The sequence below is a fragment of the Cygnus atratus genome, chromosome Z (assembly GCF_013377495.2).
Source record: "Cygnus atratus isolate AKBS03 ecotype Queensland, Australia chromosome Z, CAtr_DNAZoo_HiC_assembly, whole genome shotgun sequence".
NCBI lineage: Eukaryota > Metazoa > Chordata > Aves > Anseriformes > Anatidae > Cygnus > Cygnus atratus.
The window spans coordinates 56,726,720-56,743,416 of NC_066396.1; the positions used below are offsets into that span (position 1 = coordinate 56,726,720).

Here is a 16,697-nt window from a genome sequence, read left to right on the forward strand (position 1 = left end):
TCCCCATTCCCCTGCACCGCCTGGGTAGAGGAGGTGGAAGAGGGTGGTTGGGCGAAGTGTGTTTAGTTTGCTTTTAGTCGTCACTACTCTCGTCTGTTATTGATAGTGTGGGAATAGAAATGTTGTTTTTGCAGTGTTACATTGTTTAGAAGGAAGGAATGTGATATTGAGATATGGTTAGTGATAAGAAAGCTCAGCAGGTGACCTCGTAAATGCAGACAACCAGACTCCTTAGAGCAATCAGGTGAAAATCACTATGTTAAGTCAAGCCAGATAAAGGGAGAAAACATTACCACCTCAAAAACAGGCCGGCAACTGAAGGCCAGGCATTGTCTGTGAAGCATCAGATAGATTGTGAACCTGGATTACCCACTCCAGTGGGGAAACAGGGGAGGGTCCTGTCATCAAAAAGTATATAAACTGTGTTTTGGAACTAGTAGGTGCGCTCTCCTGCTTGTGGGGCGCCCGCCATTGCAATCGCGAATAAATTACTACTTCACTGAGATCCTCGCCTGAGCCTAAGTTATTGGCTACGGAGTGTTTCTCACAATAGGCTATAAATTACATTTATCTCCCCGTGTTGAGTGTGTTTTTCCTATGGCCGTAATCGGCCAGCAGTCTCCCTCTCCGTATCTCACCCCACACGTTTCACTCCCACCATATTTCCCCCACTCTGTTCTTTTGACTGGTGGGGAGCGAGGCACCGCCGTGCCTGGCAGCCCAACCTCCGCCAGGGCCCCCCCAGCCACCGCCGCCAGCAGCCGCGCCGCCCCGCAGTCACGCCCCGCCCCGGCGCCTCCATGGCAGCAGCAGCCGCCGGGCGCCAACCACTTCCGGTTCCGTGGGCCGGGCGGCGGCGGGGCCTGGCCGCGCTTGGGCCGCGGGGCCGGAGCGGGGGGAGGAGGAGGAGGAGGAGGAGGAGGAGGAAGGCGGGGGGCAGCAGCATGTGGCCGCCGCCGCCGCCGTCGCCGCCTGCCTGGCTCCTGGCGGGGCTGGTGCTGGCAGCGCGCTGCGGGGAAGCTCTCGGCGGCGCTGCTGGGGCCTCCGCCACTTCCGCCTCCCCGCGGCCCACGGAGGCGGCCGGCGGCGGCGGCGCCACGCGGGGCGGCAGCGGGCGGCTGGCCGAGGTGTCGGCGCCGCCCGAGCAGGGCCAGCCCATGACCCAGCGCGCCCTGTCCGTGCTGGTGCTGGCCAGCGCCGCCCTCATCGTCTACTTCGTTATCCGGACCGTGCGGTGAGGGCGGACGGCGACGGGCTCCGCGGTGGGGACGGGGGCTTTGTGCGCCTTTGTTGTTGGTGGTGGGGAGGTAGCGGGGAAATGTTGTGCTGTGCGGGACCCTTGCGGGAGCCCTCCGAGCGGACATGGGTGGCCTGAGTGCTCCGCAGCCTCTGTAGGTCGTGCTTTAGCAGCCTTCAGCTTCTTTGTCTTCAGAGCACGGGTTTTGATGGTAATACCTTCTAAAGAAGTCTGCATGGTCTCTAGAACAAGTGAAGATGGACTGGGGTTGGAGTTTTGAGTATGGGAAAGCCAAGGAAGGAAAATAAATAAAAGCTTGTCATTGCTTAAGGTGCAGGAAGAACATCTCACCTGCTGTCGTTATTTTCTGGATAGCTGGCAGTTGTCTGGTATTCTGTATTTGGAATAGGAAGGTTACTATTCTGCATTCGAAACTGGAGCGCTGCCTTCTAGGCACTAATGCGGACAGAAGGGTTAAACCTGGTGTTGTGTTTCCAGAATTCTTCAGCACCTTATGTGAGGTCTAGAACCATTAATACGATGTGTTCTCCTCCACTGGGATTCTGCAGAGAAAACCATCTTCATCTTGATGCTGTGAAGTGTTTATGAATGGGAAGAAGAGGCACTGAGCTTAGTTATTTCACTGATTCTGTGAGGCAGATGAATATTCATGCTCAAAGTTAAAGCAGTGCTTCATTATGCTGTGACTAACAAGTTCCCTGTCCTTGGAGGGAACACAAAGTTAGATTCAAGGTGGTGCAAAATAGTTTAAAAAAAAAAAAAGGAAAAAACTGGCACTTAACCAGAATAGTGTCTTGATATGAGAAGTGCTGAGTAAATTTTTGCTTTTTGAGAGCAAAGGAAAAATAATTCCTTCACACTGGTTTTACTAAGCAGAATTCTAACATAAATACGACATATTTTACCATGACACAAGTAATCCCATTTTACGGCAAAAATAAGGTGGTTTAAATTCAAAGCTTGTACAATATAAGAATTTGGTATTGTTGAAGTGTAAGCCAACCTGGCTCTGCAGGTGCTATAAGTGGCTTCTGTAGGTACGTTGGTGATAAAAGGAAGATGAGGGAAACTGTGGGCCCTCTCTGGAAGGAAATGGGAGATCTTGTTTCTGGGATATGAAGAAGGCTGAGGTACTCAGTGACATCTTGGCCTCAGCCTTCACTGACAAAAGCTCCAGCCACATGGCCCAGGCCCCAGAAGGCAAAGGCAGGGTCTTGGAGAACGATGAACCGGCTTTTGTAGGAGAAGATCAGGTCTGAGACCATTTAAGGAACCTGAAGGTGCATAAGGCCATGGGACAGGATACATCCACAGCTCTTGAGGGAACAGGCGGATGTAGTTGCTGCGCTCCTCTCCATCTAATTTGAGAAGTCATGGTAGTCTAATGAAGTTCCCACTAACTGGAAAAGGGGAAATAATAATTTTTAAAAAGGGAAAAAAGGAGGATCCCAGGAACTAAGGCCAGTCGGTCTCACCTCTGTGCCTGGCAAGATCACAAAGCAGATCCTCCTGGAAACAATGCGAAGGCACGTGGAAAATAAGGAGGTGATTGGTGACAGCCAACATAGCTTCACTACGGGCAGCTCATGCCTGACAAATCTGGTGGCCTTCTATGATAAGGTTACAGCTTTGGTGGACGGGGAAGTGCAACTGACATCATCTGTGTGAACTTGTGCAAAGCATTTGGCCCTGTCCCCCATGATATCCTTGTCTCTAATTTGGAGAGTAATGGGTCTCAGGGATGGACCACTGGGTGGGTAAGGCATTGGCTGGATGGTCACACTCAAGGAGTTGTGGTCAACGGCTCAGTGTCCACGTGGAGCTCAGTGACAAGTGGTTGTTCTTCAGGGGTCAGTACTGGGAATGGTGCTGTTTAACTCCTTTGTTGGTGACATGGGCAGAGAGATTGAGCAAGTTTGCTGATGACACCAAGCTGTGTGGTGCAGTTGACACGCTGGAGGGAAGAGATGATATCCAGAGGGACCTGAACAGGCTTGAGAGGTGGGCCTGTGTGAGCATTGAGGTTCAACAAGGCCAAGTACAAGGTCCTGCATCTGGACTGGGGCAATCCAAAGCACTAATACAGGCTGGGCAGAAAATGGGTGGAGAGCAGCCCTGAGGAGAAGGACCTGAGGGTGTTGGTTGATGAGAAGCTCAGTGTGAGCTGGGGCAGTGTGTACTTGCAGCCCAGAAAGCCAACTGTATTCAGGGCTGCATCAAAAGAAGCATTACCAGCAGCTTGAGGAAGGTGGTTCTCCTCCTCTACTCTGCTCTTGTGAGACCCCACCTGCAGTGTTGCATCCAGGTCTGGGGTCCCCAGCACAAGGAGGATGTGGAGCTGCTAGAGGGAGTCCAGAGGGCCAAAAAGTTGATCAGAGGGCTGGAGCACCTCTCCTGCGAAGACAGGCTCAGGGAGTTGGGAGTTGGGGTTGTTCAGCCTGGAGAAGAGAAGGCTGCATGGAAACCTTGTAGAAGACTTCCAGTACCTAAAGAGGGCCTACAGGAAAGCTGGGGAGGAACTGACTCTGTCAGGGGGTGCAGTGACAGGACAAGGAGCAATAGTTTAAACTAAAAGAGGGTAGGTTCAGATTAAATGTAAGGAAGAAACTCTTTATTCTTCCAGTAAGGCACTGGAACAGGTTGCCCAGAGAAGCTGTGGATGCCCCATCCTTGGAGGTGTTCAAGGCCAGGCTGGATGGGGCTTTGGACAGCCTGGTGTAGTGGGAGGTTTCCCAGCCCATGGGACAGGGGTTGGAACCAGGTGATCTTTAAGGTCCCTTCCAACCCAAATGGTTTTATGATATTATGAAATTACACCTTAAGTTCAAATTTGATTTTATTTTTGAGTGAGATTCTTATTCAGATGCTAGACGCACCTCCTTGACTCAGCAGTTGAAATTTTTTTTTTTTTTTACTGATTCTGGTATTCTTCCATGGAAAGTATGGAAGTGAAGATGGAAACAGGTATACAAACATTGTCACTTTGCATGATAAAGGTTAGCATTATGAAGAAATTATAGAGTGTATTGGGTTCACGTGGCAAGGCTTGGTAGCAGGGGGACTGCAGGGGTGGCCTCTGTGAGCAGAGCCCAGCAGCTGCCCCATGTCAGAGCAGAGCCAGCTCCAGACGGCTCCAAAGGGACCTGCTGCTGGCCAGGGCTGGGCCAGGGAGCGACGCTGGTTGGGCCTCTTGGAGAGCAGATTGAAGGAAGGGGGTAAAAAAAAGTGTGCTGTGCAACAGTAGCTGGGAGGAGAGTGAAAAACTGCCTTGCAGACACACAGATCAGTGCAGGCGGTGCTCCAGACACCAGAGCAGAAGTTCCCCTGCTTGTGATCAGGACCCCCATTGGAGCAGTTTGTGAAGGGCTGCATCCCCTGGGATGGACTCCACACCGGAGCAGGGGAACAGTATGGGGAAGAAGGAGTAGCGCAGGTAAAAGCTCTGTGATCTGACCACAGCCCCCATTCCCCACCCTGCTGAGGTGCTCAGGAGCAGGGAGAAGGTGGAAGTGTGGGAGTGAAGTTGAGCCTGGGAAGTCGGGGGGAGATGAGGGAGGAAGGTGTTCATAACTTTCAGGTCTCATTGTGCTACTCTGGTATGGATTGGCACTGAATTAATCTTCCCCAAGTTGAGTCTGTTTTGCAGTAGTTGGTGAGTGATCTCCCACTCCTTATCTCAACCCAGGAACTTTTTTCATCCAATTTTCTTGCCCTGCCTTGCTGTGGGGGGCTGAGATAGCAGCGTGGTGTGCGCTGGGCAGCCAGCTGAGGTAGACCCACCACACAGCGCTGTGAATGCTTCCACTTTTTGGTGTTACCAAATCAGCCTGTTATCAGGCTGTTTCTTTAAACAGGTGTAATTCTCTTTCAGGTTTGTATAGATTTGCTTACAAATTTCACAACTTCATTAGCAGATCATTTTAATTCGTTGTTTAAAGAACCATGTCCACTAGAGTTTCAGTAGAGCTTTTTACAACATCTAGAAAATACATATGCAGTTGACTTTTTTTTTCCTCTTTTTTTTTTTTTTTGGTTTTGGGAAACCTTGTTAAACAAAGCTCTTCCTGAATGAACGCAACGTTGCCCAGCACTGGGGAAATGTGACAGTCTTGCTTAAATTAGCACAGTGCACATGCTCACTCAAAACAAAACACCAGTTTCTCTGTACTTGTCTTGTTAGGATTAGGGGCAACTAAATAAGTAGTTACCACTTTAGAGGATTAGATCTTAAAAGCATTTTTTTTTTTCAATACACTCTTTTGTTTAGTTTAAGTGCAAGCCTAGTTGATTTTGTTTCTAGTGTACGAAAACATTTACCCGCTTGCACCAGTCCATTTTGGGTTTGATAAGCTCCTGACAGCTGCACTTTTAAGGTACTCTTGGTTGGAAGTGCTTGTCTGAAACATTCAGTCTATGCCTGTGGTAAGCAGTTCAGATTAACTTGGAGATAGACGTGTAGCAGCAGCCTTAAATCCAAGTGAGATAAATGCTTGTTTGCTAGTGTTGGTCTGAGAGAAAATGTCTGCAAGTTCTATTTGTGCTCTCAACAATTTTGAGGTTTTACAGCCATTTTTATCTTTCTGCTAGTGGAGTAGTTTTGTTACACTCAATTATTTGTCAGAAATTTAGATATTATTAAAGATAGCTCAGGTATAGAAACTGAATGGTGATGAAGATTCTTTATAAAATAATTCAGTCTGTAGCCACTATGCATTCTTTACCACATCAGAAACTTGCAACCTTTCTTAATGGAGGCTGATAATTAATAAATTTTGTACATTCTGATAAAGATACGACTTTTCTGTTTTCAGAGCCATTTGACTTTGTTTCAGGGTGGTTCCCTGAAAATCCATTTTCAAAAAAATCTTGAGAGCTGTTACAACTTTGCTGTTGTGGCTATAACTATTTTTTTTCCGAGTATGATTGTGTAAACTATATCAAGCTCCCATGGACCTTCTTGGTGACATTGCTGATGATGCAGTTTCTCTGCCAGGAAAACAATGTGTCTTGATTTTATTTCTAGTTTTATGTGTGGGACTTGTTTCAGCCGCCTTGTTATAAGGGTTGAGCTGCCTGCACCTTCCTTTTATAACAGAAGATTTTCAAGGAATGATGGTATGTAGCAGCAAGACCATACAGCACATCCATCAAAGCTAGGAGTAAGAAAGCTTGGACAGTATGATGCCTTGTTTAGTCTACCAGCTTTAGTTTTATTGCCTTTTTTGCCTCTTAGATTTGATGTGTTACAAAAAATGCTTTCTGTTTGCACTTCATGATGCACAGAAGTGCCAGTGTTGCAATTCATGCATCCTTTGTTTTTCCCCTTTCCTCTTGTCAGTACAGCTCTGTTGTTTTTACATGAAGCCTATTGCAGTCAAAGGTTGTCTTCGGTGTTTATGTAGGAAGAAGTACATGCCATTAGTTCTTCAGTCTTTCCGAGATGATGAGAAAGCAAGTGTAGCAGATGAGATGAAATGGCTTTTTTTCTTTTAGACAACTGTTAGTGTGCTACACAATGTGGCATATTAAGACAGAATTCCAAAACATGGTTCAGCATGAATTGTGTTCCATAATTTAAATTTAAAACAATTTTCCAGGTACTTATTTTTGTAAGCCTTTGGATTTGGATTGTTGAATTTCCTTCATGGATATAAACATGTAGCTTATGCATACCCTTCGCAGGAAAAAAAAAAAAGGGAAAAAAAAAAAAGAAAAAAGCTCAGTTAGGTTCAAGTGATAACTTTAGTTTTATTGAGAATACATTTTGTAACTGACCCAGTTCATGGTTCAGGAAGAATCCATTTAGTTTGAAATATTCATTAATGGAGAATGTGAATGGGCTGTATCTTGTTGTTTTCTCATACCATGCGCTATACTTTAGGGTGCGACTTTCCCAACACTGGGTCAACTCTGGGACAGATAAAATTTAGTTCTGTCACAAAGATCATTACCGAACTCCTCAATGATACATATATATATTTCCTGAGCTGTGTTTACCTCAACTTATCCACATATTTGAAAGTAGTCAGTCTTTGGAACTGTTGATCAAAAAATGATGATTTTCACTTTTAAGGAGATATATACTGGCCTGTAAGTAACAGTTGAGGCTTGAGGTGATTGGAGAGCTACAATTCCCTTGTCATGTACTTCACAGAATCCTCTAAAGTATTGTGAAGCTGAAGAGTAGGGAATAGGGGAGATTGGTTTATTGGAGAGCTTACTATCAGTAAAAAGCTTCTAGTAGAAAGGCATTTTACATAGAAAGGTTAATTAGCAATTCATACTGTATTGAACTGATCTTGTTTTCAGTGTTTGTGGCTTGTAGCAAGGGTAGTCCCTTTTACCTGCACAAATTAGGGTAGTGTAAAAAAGAGATTCTTACCCTCCTATGTCCTTTCTCCTTTTTCATGTTTCTTAGATGTGCTTTGAACTTGACCTGTTTTGCTTCTGGGCTCATTTTCTTGTATTTTCTGCCCTTTTTTTTTTGACCACCAATATTTCTTATTTATCTCCCCTCTTAACAGTCTATTATTTATACCATCTCTGATGTTATTGTCATACTATTTGCTCGTATTTTATTGCAGATTCCTCTATTGCTGTCAGCTGGCTTTGAAAAAGGATTGGAACTGAACAAATAAAAATATGAGTCTTCTTATGAACTTTTAATGACACTTTTTGTAACTTCATCTTCTTAGACCATGCGGTCTAATAAAACCTTTTATCAGTTGTAACTACAGAGATAAAAATAGTCTGCATTAAGTTGCTGAGAGCAGTAGAGAATGCTACAGACTTTAACGAAATTGGGATTTTGTCCTAGGTTTTCTTCCTAACAGTCACATGGTAGCCAAGCCTAAGTTAATTTTTCTTGACAGTGCTTTAGTGTGCTAGTAATTATACATGTATGTCATATAAGCATCTCCAGTATCGTTTTAGCTTTAGTTTGGTAACTAATCTGTATACAGAGAAAGTTTTCATGTCACTAGTAATTCTGTTGTCAGTTTCTCAACAGCATTCACTTGAATGTAGATTTTTTTTTTACTTTTTTTAGTTTAAATATATTACTGTTTCTGTTATCTCCACACTCCCTGACAAAGAGTCCCTCCCCAGCTTTCCCGTAGGCCTCCGTTAGGTATCAGAAGGTTGTTATAAGGTCTCCTCAGAGTCTTGTCTTCTATAGGCTGAACAAGGCCAGCTCCCTCAGCCTGTGTTTGTAGAAGAGGTGCTCCAGACCCTTGACCATCTTTGTGGCCTTCCTCTGGACTCACTCCAAAAGGTCCATGTCCTTCTTGTGCTGGGGGCCCCAGAGCTGAACACAGTGTTCCAGGTGGGGTCTCACAAAAGCAGAGCAGAGCGGGACAATCACCTCCCCAGCCCTGCTGGCCACGCTGCTTTTGATGCAGCCCAGGGTACGGTTGGCTTTCTGGGCTGCAGGTGCACATTGACAGCTTATGTTGACCTTCTCATCAGCCAGCACCCCCAGGTCCTTCTCCTCAGGGCTGCTCTCCACCCATTCTCAACCCAGCCAGTATTTGTGCTTGGGATTACCCCGACCCAAATGCAGGACCTTGCACTTGTCCTTGTTGAACCCCATGAGTTTGGCACAGGCCCACCCCTCCAAGGTCCCTCTGGATGGCAGAGGGTTTCTACTGTTTGCATGTCCACAAGTGCTTGTCCAAGTGTCAGTTGTGTAGCTTATACTTTAGTAAAAATGAAGACACGATGTGTATGAAGCATATTTTTCATCATAAGGCTTCTGAATTTTCTTCTGCTTGGTACTTTCTAGTATACCGCTTTTTTCTATGTTAAGGACTGTTGAAAAAAATGAATTTTATCTTGAGCGGAAAGGTGATATTTGTGTGTCTTTGTGATTAGCTTTAGATTTAAACAATAAGTTGTACTAAAGCATGTCTGGCAAACAGTTGATTCTATTTCAAATCAGGTGGAGGAAGTTATGATGATTTTTTTTATGATATCATAAGTTTACATGCTTCAAAAAAAGCATATATTTTTTACCTTTCTCATCTGAACATGTTGGTATTTGCTTCTCAACTCCAAAAGGAGATCTAATTCACTGGGATATAATGTAGACCAAGACTGGATGCTGCTTAATGTGAAAAGGAGGGTTCTTTTCTGTAACATTTAAAAAAATAAGTAAGCAAAAATAAAAAGAATTCTAGAAGCATACCCAGAGTTTAGGACAAACTCTTGTCTGTTAGGACAAACTCTGTCAATATCATATTCATCTATCTAACAAGGTGACTGAAGTGTTGCCTCAGAGGTGATTATATGTTGCATAATAATAGTATAATGTATATAATATTATTTAAGCATAACTTACTATACTCTTTTTGATGGTAAGCTTTGAAATATCTCATAGTTAAATTCCTGAAAGCCATGAATGCCTTTCCTAGGCACCTAGCTTAGGTTTGTAAATTCTACTTTTGGTGTTGCTAAGAGGAAATGTTATGTCTCTGTGGATTTAGCTGTAAACGGCTAGAAAGTATTTGTTTTTAAGACAACTTTACTCAGTCGTACAGCTCTCACATAGCTGCTGTTTGTGAGTATAAAGTAGCTGAAAGTGGCTCTGTCAGCATTTTGTAACAGACACCTTTGTATATTGTTTGTTGAGACGCTAATTATCTTGAGTTCCTGATCCTCAAAGAGATGAGCAAGGCATATTCAATGCCTATAGTTGTGCAAAGCCAAAAGCGTGCATGAGGCTTACATGGGACCCAGGCCCACACAGAGAACATAAAGTAAGATTCAGACAGTGTTTGTAAGTACCGTCTTAATCTTGAAATACTCTTCACTTTGTGAATCAATTTTGTGAAATGCAGGTGACATTGATTCTACAGGTTCTCTCTAACTTTTAAAAGTGTTTAACACTTTTTAAAGTGTTAAAAAAATAAAGTAAAAATCCTCACAAAATAAAAATAAAATATAAAATAAAAATCCCACAACTGTAGATGCGAGGTTGTGTATTGAAGAGGAAATAGCTGAGAAACAGAGGTGTTAGTTTTAAAAATTAGGAAATTGACCTGTCCATTTCCTGATTGCAGTAGCAGTGACCTTGATGAATAGTGAGTGTCTGCTGAGTATTTTTAGGTTTTCCCTCACCATGAGTTGGTTTGATAAAGTTAATTCTCTTCTACACATGAGTTTTCATTTATGTCAAGAATTTATTGTATTTCATACTTAAGGTCAAAGGTCTAAATAAGTTCACTTACAGTATAAGAGGCAGTGCATATGTATATATGCAACGTTATTAATGCAAGATGTTTATTACTCATTACTATGAAAAAGATTTTTGTTTTTCTTCAAACTCTGTTCTGCACATTTTACTGCTGTTTATTGTATGGGTGGTTGACTCAATTATGAACAGTGAAGCTTTTTATTGTAATTTGGGAAGTCTTCTCTAGGCATCAGGCTTAAAATGATGGAACCCATGGCTTGTGCTGCATCTCTACTACAGTTTTGCTAAGTTTATCTCTGATTTGATCTGCTGTTTTATAAAGCAAGTAGCAAATTCATAGCAAGGTGATTTTTTTTTTCATTGTAAGATCTGCTAGAAGTGTGCTTGCATATATTTTTATCTGGCTCTTGCATATAGCTACTAAACACTGTTTTGTATTCACTTTTTGTATTAGCTGTTAAGTGCCTTTTTGCATTCTCTGCAGTAATTCTATACTAAGCTAAAGGTGACAAATTTTTATTGGCCTCAGTCATTTCTTGTAAATTCTTCACACTTGGAATTGTGTGCAGTCTGAATTTCACTGAGCTAAGGGTGTACGGTGTAAATACGGTAATTTCTTAAAATTTATGATCAGTATCAATATAGCTGTGTTTTAAGGGATGGTCTTCTTGCATTGTTGAAATTGAAAGTAGTCATAAATTTATAGAACTTAAATATCGTAAAATACGTTTCAGGCTCAGAAGACATAACAGAAAAACCCGAAGATACGGAGTTTTGGATACAAACATAGAGAACATGGAGCTGACTCCCTTAGAGCAAGATGACGATGATGATGATACAACATTATTTGATGCCAATCATCCTCGAAGGTTTGTATATAGGAGCTCTATGTCTATGCAGGGAAGGTACGGATGATAAATAGCTTGACTGAAACAGCTCACTACTTTGTTTCATATGTATGTAGTTGCAGAAAGGGTATCAAGAACATTTAAATTTTAAATGGGCAAGAATTAAGTGGGCAAGAAGATAAACTTAGTACTTCATCTGCTCTTGATCTACTCCAGAACACCATTGGTCTTCAGCATATGAGTTCCAGAGAAATGGAGAGGAAGGTAGGATATTTTGGTTAAAAATAGTGTCATTACTAAAGCTTACCAAGTTTATCTGCTTTACATACTTCGGTTATTCCATTCTTGGGTATTTCACTCTTGTCCCTTACAGGATGCATAAGGAGGAAATGGAAGCAAAAACAGTAAGGACAGAAGTATGTTTTACTCTAAGGTGCTTTACAACTATAGACAGCAGGCCCCAGACTGCACTTGCCATTAACTTTGGTATCTAAGAAAAAAATTTTCATTATGATGTAGTGTTGTAGTTGAGGAAAAAGCTGTCCCAGTTTCCAAATACTCAACTTCTATTCAGCTATTCTTCTCAGTACTGCAGCAAATCATTTGCTTTAGATATACCAAGTAATTTTGAAGTATTTGGAAGTAATTTACTGATCAGACCATTTTAAAAATAGTTGTCAAAATGACATAGGGTACAAACAATTTGAATACATTAGCAGTATTTCGTTTATCTGATGATATAGCTGTTGTCAGGTAAGTCAAGTGTTTATTAGTGTTAACATTAACAGTTAGCTCCTCACATACTGTGGCATCTTGTTGATGGGAAAACCTCTGGTGCATACATCGTATTTGATTTAAAAGCATCAGTTTCAGATGGAAACCAAAAATACACAAGGCTCGGCAAAAGTGGAATATTTGAACAACGTGAGAATATGTCATAGCCTGGGGTAAATATATAGTGATATAACTTGTAGCATATGTATATCCTTCTTTCTTTCCTGTGGGTCTGCAAAATGGCATAAAATTTAATGGTGTTGGCTTACAGAAGAGGTGATAATGTCACTCTTGAGCCAAACTGCAAGAAAATGAATTGTATTGAAGCAACTGAGTGATCTAACCAAACAGCAGATGTTTCTGTTAACATGCTGAGGAAATAACAGAATAAAAGTAGTAACCACAGGAGTGAATAATCATAGATGATAAAGGAAGAAAATGTTACTGTTTTTTCAGAATAGCTCAGAAAGTAAGTGCTTAAGTGATCAAAGCCATTATGAGAAAACAAATACTTTAAGCTATATATAGTTGATAAAGCAAACTTACTCTGCATATGTATACTGAGAGCTAGCTGTGTTCTTTTGTATAGGGAGAAGCTCTGAAAATTTATTCTAACAAAAGTTGCTGTTGTCTTGAAATAATGTTTGCGCATAGGAGAAAAACAGTGCTGGACGATGTGAATGTGCTCAACAAAACTCAGTATAGATCATCTTAATAAAACGCTGCCCATACTTTGCAAAGGGACAACATTGCTGGGAAGAAAGCTTGAAAACTGAAATAGAGTACCTTTTAAATAATATGTATATAACCTATATCAATAATTAGGTATACACTTTTTCAGTTAGTTTATTTTACCTTGTTTCAACTAAATCGTATGTATCTGCATGATGGATTGTGGTAGTTTTAAGCTGATGGGCAGCTAAGCTCTACCATACTGCTTTCACTCCTCAAAAGAACAGAGGAAGAAGATAAGAAAAAAGGCTCATGGGAACAAGATCATTGATTACCATCATAAGCAAAACAGACTCAGCATTGGGAGATTAATGTAATTTATTGCTTATTACTAACAGACTAGAGCAGTGAGAACTAAAAGCAAACAAAAAAAACACCTACTCCCCAAAAGGAAAAACACCTTCTTTCCAGTATGGGGTCCCTCCCACGGGATGCCGTCCTTCCCAAACTGAAACTGGGGGGGCTGCCCACAGGCTGCAGCTCTTCAAGAACTGCTCCCACATGGCTCCGTACCACGGGGTCCATCCATCCCCCAGGAGCAAACTGCTTGAGTCCCCCACGGGTGGGCAGCAGCTCCCCCCAGACCCCCTGCTCCTGCGTGGGCTCCTCTCCACAGGCTGCAGCTCCGGCCCGGGGCCTGCTCCTGCGGGGGCTCTCCATGGGCCGCAACCTCCTCCAGGCGACATCCACCTGCTCCAGCGGGGGCTCCTCCACGGAGGGGCTGCAGCGTGGAGATCTGCTCCATGTGGGACCCGTGGGCTGCAGAGGGACAGCCTGCTCCACCAGGGGCCTCTCCCTGCACAGGCCACAGGGGAACTGCTGCTGCGTGCCTGGAGCACCTCCTGCCCTCCTGCTGCATTCACCTGGGGGGCTGCAGGGCTGCTTCTTACTCCTCTCCCAGCTGCTGTTGCGCAGCAGATTTTTTTTCCCTTTCTTCAGTCTACTGTCACAGAGGCCCAACCAGCAGTGTTACTTACTGGTTCGGCTCAGACCAGCAGCAGGTCCCTTTTGGAGCCAGCTGGAGCTGGCTCTGATCTAACATGAGACAGCTGCTGGGCTTTGCTCACAGAGGCCACCCATGCAACACCCTGCTAGCAAAACCCTTGCCACATAAACCCAATGCAATCACACTGATAGTTTAGAATCTTCATTAAATCACTTCATGTATGCGCTACTCGCTGCATTGCAAGTCACAAGGTAAACAATAATTCTATTTATGATAGCATTCCAGTTACGGAATGCTACTTAGAGTTACTGAAATTTGAATGGGAACTCAAGAGCCTTGTAAGTTCACTGGGTCTTAAGTGGTATTTAATCTTACAGGCTGCACATCATATATATTTGTTGTTTTTTTTTTTTAATAATAATATATGGAGATCTATTAAAGTATTTATTTTGCTTCATGTGACAACATATCTATTCACTATTTAACCTGTCTACTTTAAAATTACATCTAACATGGGTGGAAGAGGGTGAATGTGTCTTTGTAGATACACTGTTTTTCCATTTGGGAGGTTTAAATGAATGTTGTTTTATGGCACTTCATAGTAATGTGGTAACTAAGTGTTTTTATGGACAAATTTAGTAATAAAATACTGTGCTTTTTTGTCTTAATATTTGGTCTTTAAAAATGTGGGTTAAAGTTACCATTGAAACAGGATATTTCACATTAATGCATTGATTTCTTCTGTTGTAGATAAGTATGTGCCTTTCAATGAAAGAACTTAATCTTAGAACCAGAGAATGAGACTGCTTCAAGGGAGGAGTAAGAAGCAAGAGGATATACAAGTTGGGGAGGGGCTAATTAAAACTGTGTATATTATAGCATCCTTAATTTGTTGCAATAAATACTGTACCAATTTGTTGTACCTTTTTGTATATAGAGAAATGTAAATGCAAAGTCTATGAGATAGGATGCACTAAAATGAAAACCTGTTTGGAAGGGAGATTACTTTTAATACAGGGTATTTTTTGTTTGTTGTAAATCTTGTATGCCCTAAGTGTGGTATAAACTTTTTCTAGAGTAATCTGGAATGTTAACAGTTTGTTTTTTTTTTCTGATACTAAATTATCAGTAAACTTATCCTCTGTGGACTTCTCAGAATTGTTAGAACTTAATTTTATTTTAAATGTTTTGCCCTTTGCAAATAAAAATTCCAACTACTGCCTTTTGTGTTGAGATTTTTTTAAATTAATGAACATGTTGTATGTAAGTTTTAGTGAACAAATAAAGACTATTTACAGTGTTCCTAACATTTAGTGTGATACTTCAACACTATAGATGTTAAGGATATTGCTAATAGGGTATTGTTGAGCACAGTAACATAGAACCTTTTTGATGATAAAACTACTGATTTTGGCTGTTAATTTGCTTGTGAGGGCCATCTTTAATTGGTGTGAGCAGATGTTGCTCCACTGACTTAAGGGTACTACTTGTATATGCCACGTGGTGTCAGTGTTCAGACCTGTGGTGAGGAAGAGTTCAAGACTTCAGTTAAGGTTGTTTATTTTTGTACTCTTTAAATCTGGGGCAAATACTAAACTTGAACCATAACTCTAAAATGGAAAAGTAACATCAGAAGCAGTTGGTGCAATGCGAACTGTGAAATGTGCAGTAACATTCATATGAATGCAAATGAAACCAGAAGGGGTTTTTTTTGTTTGTTTTAGCCAGTGCCCCAAAAATTAAAGGAAGAAGTGTATTGTAGGTAAAATGTTCAAATTCTAGTTTATTAAAATTACATTAGTGTAAAATCATCGCAAATTTTGTGTATGTTTAGTGTCAAGGCATAAACCTTCTAGCAGCATTGGTGCAGCTGGCTATTTTTCCTGGAAGTTCTTGTGTTTTGGAAAAGGGGTAGGGGTAGGGGGTATTTTCCCTGATTCTTCAGTCCCCTCTTTGAACAGAGTAGGAATGCCTTTGAGGATATTTCTGTAGTGATAAGGGGTGTCTGCCTTAAAATTTTTTTAAACCATCCACCAGATGATATGTACTGAAACCTGCTTATTTTGCCATAGTAAAAACTTAGATTGGGTCTGAAGTAATGGATGCAAAATCAGCTTCCTACGGTAAAGTTTGTCTACAGTTTGGTCATATGCTGTACACTGCTTGGAAATATATTGTATTTACAATATTCTAAGTCCTTGTTTTACTTCCTCCCCTCTTGGATGCATTTTTTTTTTTTCTGTCCATAGTTAAAACTGAAATGAGAACAGCACTGATTTTTAGAAAGGTTTAGCTGGGGAATCCAGAAAGAAACATTGTGAAAAATAGCTGTGTCATAAAACTGTAGGTCAGAGAACAACAAATAAGTTGCCTGATAGAATGTAAAACATGTTGCTTCCATATGTGAAGGGGACCATCACTGTTAAAATTCGATGTAATTTTATACTTTCACTAGATTTCTCTTTTTCTAGTGGTGTTGCACATTAACACTAGCATAGGAGACTGTCTTCCTGACTTCCTAAAATTAATTGTGTAGAAACTTTCTAGGCCTTCAGCTGAATACATCCTGAAGAGCTGTTAAGCTTGCTAAGTATAGATAAGTACAAATTTTTGGGGTTTAAACAAACAACAACAAAACAGATTTTTCAAAACAGTGTGTGGACTTCTTGGATTCATTCCTTCAAAATTATGAGGAAAATTATAAGTGGCTATATAGAAATCATAAAACTAGTAATAAATTGAGATAATTTTGTGTTCTGGTATTTCAGATACTGTGTGGTTCATGGTGCATACTTCTCAATCTTTTCCAGGCAGTATCTAATCTCAGGAGCTGAATTGGATCGTCACTGACATGAAATTCCTCCAAAATGCCTGTGTTGCACCTGTCTTGGTCTTAACAGTTGGAAGTCTGCTCTGAGTTGTGCTCAGCCCCTGTTGATACACACA

At 41.8% G+C, this 16,697-nt stretch overlaps 1 protein-coding gene across 1 annotated transcript; it reads left to right on the forward strand.

Moving 5' to 3' along the window:
- The first annotated feature begins 800 nt into the window (after positions 1-800).
- Positions 801-14,970, forward strand: FAM174A (family with sequence similarity 174 member A). The gene is made up of 3 exons (XM_035570957.2): positions 801-1,234; positions 11,186-11,320; positions 14,502-14,970. The coding sequence occupies exons 1-3, from the start codon at positions 801-803 to the stop codon at positions 14,503-14,505; spliced, it is 573 nt and encodes a 190-aa protein (XP_035426850.2). The 3' UTR covers positions 14,506-14,970.
- The last annotated feature ends 1,727 nt before the right edge of the window (positions 14,971-16,697 follow it).

What these genes read in the sequence shown, in the direction of transcription:
- FAM174A (XM_035570957.2), top strand. Translation starts at nt 801, where the DNA reads ATGGCAGCAGCAGCCGCCGGGCGCCAACCACTTCCGGTTCCGTGGGCC. An exon ending in TTCGTTATCCGGACCGTGCG is followed by an intron (nt 1,235 to 11,185) that starts GTGAGGGCGGAC and finishes AATACGTTTCAG; the next exon opens with GCTCAGAAGACATAACAGAA.